This window comes from Tinamus guttatus, unplaced genomic scaffold, assembly GCF_059628265.1.
Source record: "Tinamus guttatus ecotype Peru unplaced genomic scaffold, ASM5962826v1 Tinamus_guttatus_pri_ptg000035l, whole genome shotgun sequence".
Lineage (NCBI taxonomy): Eukaryota > Metazoa > Chordata > Aves > Tinamiformes > Tinamidae > Tinamus > Tinamus guttatus.
In genome coordinates this window covers 219,749-234,134 of record NW_028288569.1, presented here as the reverse complement: position 1 = coordinate 234,134, position 14,386 = coordinate 219,749, and the positions used below count along the sequence as shown (strand labels likewise).

Genomic DNA, 14,386 nt, shown 5'->3' with positions numbered 1-14,386 from the left:
CCGCTGCTTGTCTGCTCCCTAGCACTGTGGCAAAATCACCATCACCGCCGGCAGCTTCCCTCTGAGGTAGGTAATTCACGTGTGCAAGGAGAACTCGTCCTTTTCACAGCCCATTGCAACCTTGCTTTAGAAACCAGATAAAAACTTTAGGAGAAAACAAAAAATTCTTAAGCTATCTAAGAAGGGTATCCCCAAACCCAGTCACTGCTGCTGAGGGAAGGCATAGTATCCTAAGTGTCATCACACATGTTAGAAAACATTGCTGATCTGTCCCTGTTGAGTGGGCCTCACAGTTTGGGCATTGTGGACACAATTTCAAAGGACCTGATAAAAAATCCAGTCAAATTAACAGACTGTACATCATTGACTGGATGGGATTTAGGATTATTCCGAGTCCCAAATGCCTACATCCCTATTCCAGGCACCAGCACAGCTACTCCATTAAATACTCAGCATCTAACATTCTATTTAATGCCCTTATTGCAACAGTTTAGGTGGGTCCCATCGTATGGAAGATTTTTAAAGTTAGCCTGTTGCTGTGCTCTGCAGTTTTAGTGTTAAGGACAATAAGCCTAGGAAAACTAGAAGGAAGGTACACGGGTCTTCAGATTTCCACAGAGATCAGTCTGAGGCACTAAGAAAACCACAGAACCTACAGTTCTGTTTTCAGCCGTTCAGAAGTAATCTCATTGTAGTTTTTCTTCCTTTTCACTTTGTAAGTCAGTGTTTGGGAGTACTCGGTCAGCAGATGCTCCCAGTAGCAAGAGACATCCTCCATCTGCAAGTGCTCAGTGATGAACTGGCGTCCCCTAGAGACACACCAGACACAGTCAGAACCAACCCTCAGTTGCTACAAAAGTCTGTGGTTTTGTTTTATATGTCTATCAGCTCTTCTGTTTTTCAGTGTGAAACAGCAAACATTGCTTAGTACTATTGACTTTAATTTCACAACCTTCATTTACTCTCATCGCTCCAAAGCTTGCAGTGCTTTTGTTATCCTCAAGATGGTATTTGCTATTTGAAATAATATTTATTATCCCAGATAGGCCCTGAACAACAGTGGTTCGTGCTGCTTCTGAAGCCAGTCACTGCCAGACTGGATATATAATATTTATAATGCAGACTTGGTTCCCAGAGGTCAACTCATTTCATATTGAGACCGAAACTTCTAACTCCCTATAGCATTCAGTGGGATTCCTGACATGGATCACATCTGAACTGAAGACCTAAAGCATAATCTTGTTTTCCTGTTCCCCTTGTTATGAGTTCTCCAACGCCCCTGCTGTTACTACAGAAGATAAATATACTTTACCCTATTAGTACCACGCTGTCTTTGATAGGTGCTTCAGAAAAAGAGTGCCTGACAGACACACATATGGGAAATACAACTTACCTCTCCGAAATTTCTTGTGCTATGGCATCATTTTCCTTCACAAAGTGCAAGAGCTCCCTAAAATGAAGGCAAAAAATTACTATGAGACATCTAGCTCAACAGAGAACATCAGGCCTTGGCTAGACTGCTGCAAGGAGGAGACTAAGGATTCAGAACTGAGTGTGGGGTGAGCGCTCCTCATTTCACAGCAGGGAGGAAAGTTGCCATTTATCCCGTAACAGCCCTGGACAAGCTGAACTCTGGAAACCGACGTGCTCAGCCCAACAACACACTCCTCTGCCTCCTACCCGGGCAGCACAGCTGCTAAAACACCTTGTACCTTGCTGAAGTCAGGGAGATCCGAGTGCCACACTGAAACTCGGACTTTCTAGGCAATAAGAGCATGAGATTCTTCAGGGGGTGGTTATAAAGAGAAAAGAACAGGACCTCCAAATGCCTTGCTGCCATTCTCAGCGTAACACAAACCAGCCCCCTCTCCAAACAGGGCAGTGCTTTCTTGCAGCACGCGCTGCTCTGCTGAGCACACTGCAGGGCTCGCACCTGACGTCGGAGAGGTCTGCTTTGACAGGGATGTAGTGAACCCAAGGCTTCAGCTGAGGGTAGAAGAATTCCAGCCACTCTTCTCCAACGTGAAAGACGAGCGAACCACACAAGAAAAGGTGCTTGAACCGGAAACTGGCAGCCACTCCCCGGAAATTAAACAGGTACCTTTAAAAGTACAAGCAAAAACAGGGACCCAATTACACTTGCCCTTTTACAAGAAAACGCTACCTGCTCTGCTAAGAAATTGGCCTCTGAAGGATAGGTCAGCTTTCTCTCACAGATAACAGGTAGGAGGGTCCCTCTCACACTGAGTGAGGCATCTGTCACTAGAAAAAAAAGAAGATTTCTTTTTGAAGCTCCCCAGTGTTAATGAAGTTAAGGATGTACTCGGTGACTTTCTGATGCCTGTCAAAATTGGGGGAGAAAGCTCAGAGATGAAGCTTTACCTCTGATACAGACATCCACGGGTGACAAACCAAAGGAGACCTCCCAGGCCATGGCAAACACGTCACAGAGGGTCACAACTTTGATGCTGTCCCTGTGATTCTACACTACTCCAGAGATTCTATTCCCACAAGGAGCTCTTTTCCCACATCTTTACAATGAATTTATTTTGATCATGGTTCTGCTTTGACATTATCTACCCCAGCCTTTCCTCTGCCCCCTAGGATCCTGCTTTAATCTGAAGGGAAACAATATTAACTTGGGAATAAAAACACAGGGGGTGAAATAGGCTAGCACAGAATAAATGACTTTGCCGATAAGAAAGAATCAACAACTCTCTTTTCCAATATTTTCTGCCAAATTAGTAAGATGGACTTGGATCTGGGAGAAGGGGGTTTTTGTTAGCAAACTTTGTTAGAAAACTGTATCTCAGAGGTATGTTTGTTTATTTACTTGTTTACTTTTTTAAATCCATTTTTCTCTATTAATCTATAAAGCTGTTTTTCTTATGGGTAAGAACGCTCGGTACACATATCTTTGAAGACACACATTTGGGGCTGGGGAAAGGGAACTCTTCCTTTAATGCAGCTACTCTGGGTGTGACGGGGATTATAACAAAGCCCAGGGCAGCACTAAGTGGAAGGAAGTAGATTTACAATTATTCTGGATTATGTCTGTTACTGTAGCAGCACCCAGGAGCTGAAGGCAGGGTCGAGGAGCCCATTGTGTTAGGAACTGAATAAACACTCAGGGACGTGACAAGAACAGTGGTCTGGAAGCGAGGAACTGTTTCCATCCAACTCCAGACATTGCTCCCATCATTCGTGACCTCAGCCAAGTCACTACAGGGCTGCTTTCAGACAGGCTGGGAGGGCATCTAACTGAGGGAAGCAGGGAGAAATCCAAGCGGAACCTACCAGACACTGGCTCTCCCAACCCTTGCACAGACTTCTCTGTTAGAGAGCTGTTGTAGGTAGTGCGATTACAGCCTCTCTACACCTATGCTACCCACAGCTGAAACTCAATAATGCAGGACCACTGCAGGGCTAGTCCATGGATAGAGCCCACGATGCTCAAAAGACTACTGATGACAGCTACCAAACTGGGCCATGACACAAGGATGTGAGGATGTCTCAGGCTGTTGTGTACAAAGGGGCTTAGGAGGCATCAGGTGTTGGGGAATTCTGTGCGTATCGGAAGGGAAAAGTCATGAGAACAGCCTAGTAGAACATAAAATGAGAAAAATTCATCATGTTTGCACAAAAACAAAGATCCAGCCAAATCGCTAAGTTCTTCAATCAGCAGATTCTAGCTGGTAGAATCATCACTAAACTATTATAAAACAAAATAAAACAGTGTGTATATATATATATATATATATATATATATATATATATATTTTTTTTTACAAAAAAAAACCCACAAGCATATTAAACTAAAAAAGGATGAAAATAATAATAATAATCCTTTATACAATCAAAACCATATTTCGCCAAAGAACATACTAAGTATGAATGCTGTTATGCACCCAATCATATTCTTGGTTCTCTCTTTCATTATATACATCCAATGGCAACACTTACTTGCACATGCACATCAACGATTGATTCCCTAGTTCTTTATGTCTTTGAAGATACTAATGCTCCGACTATAGCACCGAAAAAATAACCCACTGCTTGGCACAGGAATTTAAAGAAAAAAATATTTAAAGTCTTTTTGACTAGGAAGTTTGTAAAAATAAGTGCATTTTTGATCTATATTTTATTGTTGATATAAAATCTTTGCTTTCCCCAAAGCACTTTGTTTCTCCACACATGATGGAGAAAGATGGCACTGAAAGTGGCCAAGCTAAGCTCCCAAATTTTCAACTGGCTTTATGCATGCTTGTAGGCTTTCCGTGCTTTGTGCATGAAATTTGCTGCAGGAATTAGATCTTGAGGGGAGGGAAAAAAAAGGGCAAGAGAAACACAATAGACTGTACAAGCAAAGTAATAAAACATAGCCCTTGAACAGTTTTACTGATCAAAACTCTTACTTGTATTTGCAGTGATCAACCAGTGGAATTTCCTTTGCAGGAGGTTTCCCTAGGGTGTCCTTAAAATAAAGAGAATTTTAAAAATACATTTTATACAGTGATTTTATATTAATTTTCCTTCTGAGTTAACTCGAAATAAGCCGAAATCCCAAATTCTTCCAGACCCATTTACAAGAAAGTCTTCTCTGGTGGATTTTTAGAAGTGTTATAAAGGATTCCCAGGCCTTCAGCTGAGAAAAAAAAAAGTTCAGTAAGAGTAATGATGATGTTAAGTTGGCAGCTACAGAGCTGAAAACCGGACAATGGACTGTCTGAAGCCAAATGTAGCTGGATTAGCCAAGATTGTCTGCAGAGAGCAGGACTGTGGAGTAACTATAAAACTAAAAACTTTTAAGTAGCAGTTACCAGAAAGTTGTCAGCAACAAGACAAAGAGATAGAGATGAAAAGAAAAGGCTTTGAAGACAGGACAGCACACAGGCAATCTGTGTCTGGAAGGAAAAAGCTAAGTTAATTTTGTAGCTATGAAGATGATCAGGATGGATACAGTGAAAGGGCACCCACTCTTCAACAGCAGCCTTAAACCCAAGAGAGTGGAGAGAGACCCCAAAGTTGAAGGGCAGAGCCTGGAATCTTACTAAACCCCTGATGTTTTAAACACTTCAGAATCTAGTAAGTAGTTCACTGAGCCCTATTCTATGGCCTTAGTCTCTTATTTCACCACTACAGAGGGGGCTGTGCTCTATTGTTTCATTTTTTTAACTGTCCTAGGTTTTTTGTACAAAAAAAATGTAGGTGGAAAAAACAGTTGGCCTGCCAGACTCTAGAGGCTCCTTCCTCTCAGCTATCAGAGAGCCTCCTCCACCCTAGAGAAGCATCCACAGTTCTCCACAAGATGCATCTCTGCCATCAAAGCCATCTTGCCAGGTCCTTTGTGGCTTGCACCTGGAGAAAACAGACAAAACACACACACCTTCTCAGATTTCCAGGCCTGGTTTTTAGTGTACTCGGCATCCACGAGTTCTGGGTTTTCTCGGGACAGCAGTATGAGGGGATCTCTCTCAGGGCTCGTTCTGCAAAAGAAATGCCACCATTTTCAATCCATCTGACCCTACACAGCTAAAAACATTCAGGGCTCAAGATCCTACTTCTTCACGAGGCTGACCTTTTATGCCCCCAGAAAATAGCAGTTGGTGCCTACCACATAGTATACTTCTGCCCATGTGTACATTCACAGAAGAGTTGCATGTACTGGAATGATTTGAGGCCATGTTTATTTTCTTCACTTATGATAAAATATTAAACATGTAATAGCATTATTTAAGCCATTCCCAGGACAACTCAGCAGAGATTTTCTCTTTCAGACTTGATCTTACAGGTACTGAATAGTTTAATGTCCCAAATCAGAGAAGTTGAAGTGATGCTAAGCATCTTTGATGCTGATCTGTATGACACAAACTAATTTAAATCACTACTATAAATGATGCTATGAGTTCCCCGAGATCTCCTAAGCCTATCTCTTAACAGTTACATATCAAGTCCACCCCTAAAACAGAATCATGTGGGGAAACAAGGACATGTAGGGGTCAACACCATTTTCAAATTGTCACTAGAGAGGGAGAAAGTCTGCTCCTCTCTTACCCCCAACTCTCAGGTAACTAATGCAAGAACACTTGCTGAATCACTGCAGAGCACTTTCGTAGAGAACGAAGAATTCACACTGTCAAGAAGCTGGTACAGCAATACCAAATCTTCACATTTGTATCATGCACCTGCAGTCCCCATCACAGAAGGAAAGAAGTTGGTTCCTAGGCAGACAGTTTTACTCATTAAGAAATAAAGCAGCAAATTCATCACAACTTGTTTCTAGTATTAGACTTATAATAAGAAATTAGCTGCAAATGGCAGCTCTTAAGGAGAAGCATTAATGGTGAAATGCTGCTGCACAAAATGTCTTGCTTTCCTTTTAATAATCTATTCTAGGTTACACTTGCTTAGGTCTTGGAGATACAAAAAATTCCATTTACAGAGAACTGGAAGGGTATATGCTAGCAGGATCTCCTGCTGCAGGTAGATGTACTCACCTGGATCCCCGGAAATATCCCTTGGAGATTTTTTTCATCCATGGCCATTTTTCTGCAGATCTGAAAATATTTTTTATACATGGCAATAAATGATTTAATAAAACCATAAAACAGTGCTCATCAGTTTTCACAGCATGATCTCATTTTATTATTCCTCATTTTTATTGGCAATCACTTTCTTCATTATATCAGAAAAAAAAATTCTCAGTCAGGTCCAATGAAACAGGTTTTCCTGTGAATAATTCTGTTCAAAGCAACATGATATAGGCTACTTTTCAGAGTTACAGTCAAAAGAATAAATTACACACAAAAACTCTTATCAAACCTTTGCTTTAAGAATATTAACATTTTCCAAAAATTTGAATATACCATTTACATTGCTCCTTTACTGCTCTTCATTTCACTGAATATGCATAGTGCAAAATGACTATACAGAATTTCTAACTGTTATCACATTCCTCTTTTTACAAAGAAAATGTTGTTTTGTGTTTAAAACACATGGGCTTGTTGTTTCCCTAAATATCTTTAAAGTAAATCCTGCAGAATAGTCCTCATATGCCTTCTCTCTCCCTCAGAGGATTTTTTTTTTTATTATTATTTTTTGCACCTGGCCAGATATGTAGGTCCTGATCCCCAACCTCATCTGTGCAGACTGATCTTTGCCTCTGCATGTAACCCAGAGCTGTCAGTGAGGCCTGCTGGAAATGCAAGGATAAGTAAATGCTTCGGACATCTTCTATATTACATTATAGCACATTAGCATTCAACTATGACTAATCCCACAAGTCTTCAGGTTTTGGACATGTATGGCATTCTGATATCAACTGACATATATCTTTTTCCCCCCCACCCCTTGTTGCGTTTCTATTTTCACTCACTGTTACATTCTTTTACGTCACTTTTCAGGAGAAACAACTCCTTATTCTGCTAACAGTCAAAGATTTGCCAGAAGACAGACTTCCTGTCAGAAACATGTTCCATCTTTCTAGCCCATCTGAGCCCAGTAATGACTCTTGCTCCCTGGGAATGATTCCAGGTTTCTCTGGTGCACAACTGCAGCCCTCAAGTGAAGGTAGGTCTGAGGAAGGCTTTTCCTTCACCCTTCCAGAAGCTTATACAAACAGTTTGGATCATCTCTGCAGTGGAAAAAACAAAAACATGGATCCTACAGAAGTAGCTGGAAACAAAGGAGAATATTGCCATGTGTTGAGGAAGATTTCTGCAGACAAGTGATAACAACTACTGCTTTAATGACCAGCTCTATCCCACTGAAAATGACAGTAATCAGGCTTTGACTGTGTGCCTTGCAAAAGGGCTGGAAATAGAGAAGCTAACTGTAACTTCTGGCTGCACCATGCAAGGTTTCCATGAAGAATTCTTACGCAGCACTTCGGCTGTATGCAGTTTATCAGAGCCAACAGATTGGACCCCAGGACTTCAATATTGCCCCAGAGCTTCCATGGTGCTAGAAAACTTTTACCGAGATAGACTCATTGTTGTGCCTCCCCACCCAGCATCTGCCTTCACACAACATACCTCCTCAGGTCCTCTCTCATGAGATCCCAGCGCCCTAAACCTGTCGGGTAAATTGGCCAAACAGCTGGTCCTCCTTCCCAAAACGTCCACGCAGGATACATGATATCACTGTATTCAGGTGTCTTAAGAAAAAGGAGATTGTAGTTAAGAGGAATCTAGGAGTACAAGTAACACTTAACTTAGTTTTCTGAATGACTCAGTCAGCAAGACAGACTCCTTTCAGGAGTTCTGCCTGTTTTTTCTGTTACTGTCTTGTAAGCAACCACTGGAGCTCTATGATCACTACTGGATTTCTGGGGATCACACCAAGACAACCCCAACAGAGAAAAAAAGCAAGTGTTATTTCAGCATGTATATTTCATATTTAGTCCTGCTCTGAACAGGGCACTAGAACAAACAACCTCCTGAGGTTCCTTCCAACCTATTTTCTATGAAACTAAAGAAGCTGCAACTTGCTGCAAGACAACACATGATTTTCATGATTTTGAATGCTAAGCCATCCATCCAGAGGGTAGCTGTTTTCTTGCTGGTTTTCAACAACTATCAAAGTTCTCTTTGGGATAAATAATTCAGTTTGGTACCATGCCAAGTTGTTATCAGTGAGAGACGAGTCAAATTCTGGCTTCACTTAATCTAATTTTCCTCATCATGCCTTCCTGTCAGCAAGTTAGCAGAGCTGCTCTTCCACTGCCGAGAAGGCATTTGCTCACGGAGTTCAGCTGTGTGCATGGGAGGACCAGAAGAACCAGGTTTGTTCATCCATGAGAACAGAAGGCGAGGGGGGATATAATTGCTATCTTCTACCACCTAACAGGAGGGTTGAGAAAAGGTACAGGCAGACTCTTTTCAGAAGTGCACTGAGACAGAATGAGAGGCAAGAGACACTGATTATAATACAGGTAATTGCAAGTAGATATCAGGAAACATGTTTTCACTGAGAGCGAGGTCGAATGCTGCAGCAGGTGCCCAGGAAGCCTGTGGAATCCCTATCCTAGCAATACTCAGAGTTGGGCAGGACGAGCCACAAGCACCATGAGCCAACTCATGGTGCTCTCAGTAGGGTGCTGAACCAGAGAATCAGCTCTCCTCCTCAGGTTCCTTTCAACCTAAATGAGTTTGTGCTTCTGTGATCTCCTTGGACACATTGTGTTGGCACTGACATCAAACCATGCCAATTCCAGACATCACCCTAGCCCTCTGGGCCTTCCAGGATGCACAAGAAGCACTCAATCCTTTATACCTTTGGCATCAAACCTAAGCCTCCTCCTTCCGGTAGAGGCTAGCACTGGCTGCTTACGTAGGAGCTGGGTCTGAATCACTCCGTTACGGTTAAGGCTAGGGCTGAGGTCACGGTTCAGATACTGAACAAGGACTGGAGAACTCTGCGTCCAGCTGGCTTCTGCAAGCCTCCCAGGGAAGGATGATGAATACATCTGTGTGAAGAGAAAGCTATTGCAGCCTATTCTGCACCTACTTGGGTCCTGCCAGCTAGAACTAAGGTTGTGCTAGGGTCAAGGAGTAACACAGTTAGTTTTACTACTGCATCCTGCAAAGACCACAGTTCTTGAATGACAGTGCTTGCAAAGCTGTATTAAAATCTGCAGAGATAGTTTTAGGATGGCTGGGAACTACTATGTAATGACTATGAATCATATGAGAGTTTGGACTGCATGAGCTAAAGACCAGGGTCTAGGGTAACATACTTACAAGTTAGCAGAAATAGAATCAGGTTCCCGAGTTAGTGAGAACCAATGGTTTATTCCTTCATTCTGCACCTGTTATGGCTTGCAAGGGCAAACCCTTTCAGTCAAGAAAAAGAACAGGACTAGACAAAATTCAGAATTTGGGCATGTTGGACCACCCTGAGCCAGAACAAGATTTGCTGAGACATGAAGTGCAAGGATATTTTGGTGAAAAGGTTGGGACACTGATTTGCTACACTCAAGCTTGGCAATGCCAGAGGCAAGAGAATAGGCAGTAGAGATCTGCAGTCTGGCAAGGGAGAGATAAAGAGTGTGTATGTGGATGGAGTAAAGAATATGGGGAAAAGGGTTAACAGAAGACAAAAATATCACAGAAAAGAAGATGAAGAATATTTATCTATGGTATCAAGAGAGACCCAAGATTTACATATTAACTCAGCCTAGCTGTATGGCAGCTGACTGAGGATCACGTTTTCTGAGCTACACTTTTAACAGAGGCACTGTAGCAAATCAGTGATGCTGGCACACATCTCACCTAGCTGTGCAGCACTTCACTGCGGCAGAAGTGTATTTTTGACCTGGAAAAGGAGCTAATGAGGGGTAAAAACTATTCCATTGAATAAGCCTCCAAGTCTCTGTGCTAGAAAACTGGAAGTAGGAAGGAACATAAAGAGCAAAATAGAACAAACAATTTTGACGCAAAAGAGATCTTTGGACGACCACCTTCAAAGACAGGGGCCAAAGAAAAAAGAGGATGTAAGTCTCAGAATTGCCCAGCATGTGAACCCCTCACCTTACTGAAAGAGAAGACTGGGATAAGAGGCTTCATCCACTTGAGGACTTGGGGGTAGTCTCGCACATTGATCACCATCTCCATGTCTGGGAGTCGGTTGATGATCCCCAGAAGGAAATGCTCCACTCCACTGCATCTGTGGAAAAATGACACATACTCCAGGAACTGTGCTTGTTCTCTCGGAAGGCTTTTGCAGTCTGTGTAGAAGCAGGAGAGATGGTGAATCTGAACCATACCTTAATTCAGGCTGGAATTGCCTATAGCAGCGCTGAGCTCCAGCACAGATGCCAATGAAGCCACCTACCCTGCTACAGCAGCCCCAATCCATAGCTGTCTCTGGGATCCCACATTTATCTTATGCTCTGTACAATGAGGTGCAATAGTGACTTTTACTTCTTGCCTACGTTTCAGTCTCATACATAATCTTGTAGGCTCTGACCCTGTTAAGAAATTCAGAACTCTGAAATATCATTTGCTCGATGACTTTTAAACTTGGCAGGCTTGGAAATACTCTTGTGTCCTGGTTAGGGAGAAGGATATTCTGCATGACTCTCACCTTGCAGGGAACATGCAGTCATGCTCACGATATAACTTGTTCTTAATGATTTGGTAGTGTGTTCCAAGCTTCCGGCTCACCACATCTGATATTATCTCCTTGGAAATGCCACCTTGAAATGGAGCCAGGTCCTGCTTCCAGACGCTGAAATAGAGCAAATACCAGCCACCATTAGGCACAGCAGGGAGGATACTGCACATAAATTACTGCAGCATACAAGAGAGGCTTCTAAGGTAAGCTCAGTGTAGCTTCCAGGAGCTCTCCTATACATGGTACTAGAGAGGATTCAATTCAGCTCACACCAAACAGATGCTACTCAGAGACCATAAGATCCTAGCCTTGCTCTCTGATTACCTACCCGCTGCCTGCCCAAACAAAAAGCCCAACACAGGACTCGGAAATGCAGTCAACACAGACAACTCCAGCTACTCTCCTGGAAAGCACCTTACACACCTTGACATGTTACGATTAAAAGCTTTTATCTTATTTAATGTTTGAATCCTGCACCTGGAGCTCTGGCCTTCCAGGAATGCCAGGCTACTTCAAGACCAATTTCCTCATAGAGTGTGATGCTATTTAGCCATAAAAATGCAAGTTAAGAGTCAGTCTCAAGAAGCAGCACTGTCCAGTCACGCTGTGCTCGGTGAAAACCAGTCCAGGGCACCGAGCCTAAGCAGAGTACGCTCTGTGACACCTGCACACCACCAGCGAGCTCCAGGAATGAAATATGAAAACACAGATCCAAATATATGTAATACAAGACAGGAGAAGTAGAACGCAGTTTATGTCAGTTTGAAGATCCTCAGATCTAATTGCTTGGAGCAGTTAGGAAAACGGTCAGATGAGAGCAACCATGGAGAACTCCTCTCTATTTCTTGATGATACTATATTGATGCCTTGGTTTAATATAACACTACAATGTTTAAACAGGTATAAGATTATAAAACTACATAAAAAATGCTGCTTAACAGATGGGCCAACCATGGGATGAGCTGTCAGGCAGGGATGGAAACGGAACGTGCATGAAAACAGGATGAGAATAGGAGAGATTTATGGCACATCCACGTCATGTTAATTTAGGTCACTACCTTCCAGTTGTCACTAACGAGTTTGGACCTCCAGTCATTGTCCACTGAGTGGCAGAAAACCAGACACAAGTAGAATCTACTACATGGGGGAAGGCAGGGCTTTCGCTGTTCTGCTGAGCATTTAAAGATCTCCAAATCAGCTAGCAAAACGAGTCGGGTTTCTTAGTGACACACAGTGCACACGCTATATTATCTTGCTTGATTCTTTTATAATGCTTGTCACTATAGAGTACCCGTGCTTCACTACAACCCTTAAATAAACCACACTACAGTGAAAACTATGTTTGGGGCCCACAGCAACTGTAACTTTCTGTTACTATCAATTGTCACGTTCTGAAGCAAGTTCAGAGGCTGTAAGCACCTGGGAAGGGGCTTTGGGCTCTCACCAAAGCCAGGCAGGAGACGATGGCATGTATGTTTAAAGCTTAAGTGATATCCTCAGGCTCTAGCAGATTTGGAATGAGGAAAAAGACTGGGAAATGAAGCTACAAGAGGCTTTCCCTCACCAGTATTTCAAGAACAGTGAAGATCAAAAGCTCCAGGCACAGCATACAAACAGCTGCCTAACATGAATCATCCATCCGATTTTAAAAATCAATATAGTACCTAGTCTCAGCCTCAAAATAAATGGTACAGTTAAAGGGTGTTTTCATTTATTTATTTATTTTTAAAGAGGGAACTTAAAGCTGGGCATCTGTGTTTGGAAACCTGATCCTAAAGATGGAAGAATTAATATTTTCACTCTTCCCTGTACTCCTCCTCCCTGTATCCCCCCTTCCTCTTTTAGCTTAAAAAAAAAAAAAAAAAAAAAGCTTAGAGATGCCCAAAATAATACAGTCCTACAGTCTCTACCTACATGACAATTATAGCCTAGATATCTGGAATGTAATTCTCCATACTGCAGCCATGCTCTGTCAGTAGAAACAGATGTCAATCTTAAACTGGCTAGGTCTATGGGACAGCTTAGCCCTTGTAGTATCCACAGGTATCCTGCATCCACATATAGAAGTCCCTAGCTCTCTGTATTTCATGGTAATTCCCATCCTTTAGTGCTGGAATGGCTATTCCCTTTGAGGGCCAGGGGCCTGTCCAGGAAAACGAACCCAGTCTCTCACCTTTGGTGGCAGCTGCAATTCTCCTTTATACATGGCTTATAGACCTCCACAGCTCTGTTAATTTGGTCAGTGATTGCTTTCCATTTGGCATCTAAAACATGCATGAAAGAAAAGTGAAAGGAATTTATCCATTACACTCCCAGAGCAACCTGTGGGAGCTGAAGAGGATTTCTGCTCCCGCTGCCATCAGGGCAATAGCAACGCACTCCAATCCCAGCACACACTTAGTACTTCCCATGCAGTGGAGCAGAGCATGCCTGACGGAGAACGTGCTCAGGCTGCCGCCGGAGGAGGGACGGGGCTGGACCTCTGCTCACTGCCATTCCAGCCACCACTGCTCCACTGACACCATGACCAACTGGGTGTCAGGGATTCTTTTAACACAGACTTTACTGAGTGCAGGCTGCAAAACTAACCGCAGCTTCCCGCACAAGCATTTGAGAACCGTGACGACTGAAGCGAGTTAGCCGTGCTTGGCTCCATAATGATACAGACCCAGCGCGTGTCCCCTGGCCCGAAGAGCCTCCAGCAGTGATCCCCCCAGCCCCAGTTAAGGTTGTGGGCTCGGCTGGTGATGAGGCAGCTTCGCTATAAGAGGGAACCCAGCACGGAGACAGAGAGAGGGCTAGGCCTCCCCTGCCCGGGCGCCGCGCCGTTAGGCTAACGGTTAACGGCCGGGCGGCGGTGGCCCCTCTCCCAGCGGCCGCTCCTCCAGCCCAACAGTAGCGTACTCGGCGCCCCCGCGAGATCCCGGGGCGCCACCCGTCCCTCCTCCTCCCCGCTCGCTCGCTCGCTCGCTCACCTGCCGGGCCGCCCGCCGCCGCCGCGGGCACCGGCCACCACACGGCAGCGGCCGCCGCCAGCGCCCACAGGGCCGCGGCCGCCCGCCCCATGCTGCCGCCAGCGCCGCTCCGCGCATGCGCGCCCCGCCCCGGGCGGAGGGCGGGGAGAGACGGCGGCGCCCCGAGCAAAGATGGCGGCCGCCCCGCACAAAGATGGCGGCGGGGCGGGGGCGCCGCAGGGGCTGGTGGGGGTTGTAGTTCCACGCGGGCTGGGTCCCACGCAGAGCCTCCTGCTGTCCCTGCGTGATGGGGAGGG

General features: G+C 44.2%; 1 protein-coding gene across 1 annotated transcript; it reads right to left on the bottom strand.

The window, feature by feature from the left end:
* Nucleotides 1-537: 537 nt before the first annotated feature.
* POGLUT1 (protein O-glucosyltransferase 1) lies at nt 538-14,181 on the bottom strand. The gene is made up of 11 exons (XM_088533166.1): nt 14,091-14,181; nt 13,289-13,379; nt 11,086-11,229; nt 10,530-10,665; nt 8,034-8,155; nt 6,498-6,557; nt 5,387-5,486; nt 4,416-4,474; nt 1,934-2,101; nt 1,394-1,450; nt 538-809 (listed from the first exon to the last, which is right to left on the bottom strand). Exons 1-11 carry the CDS (start codon nt 14,179-14,181, stop codon nt 653-655), a joined length of 1,185 nt encoding a protein of 394 aa, XP_088389292.1. The 3' UTR covers nt 538-652.
* Nucleotides 14,182-14,386: the final 205 nt, after the last annotated feature.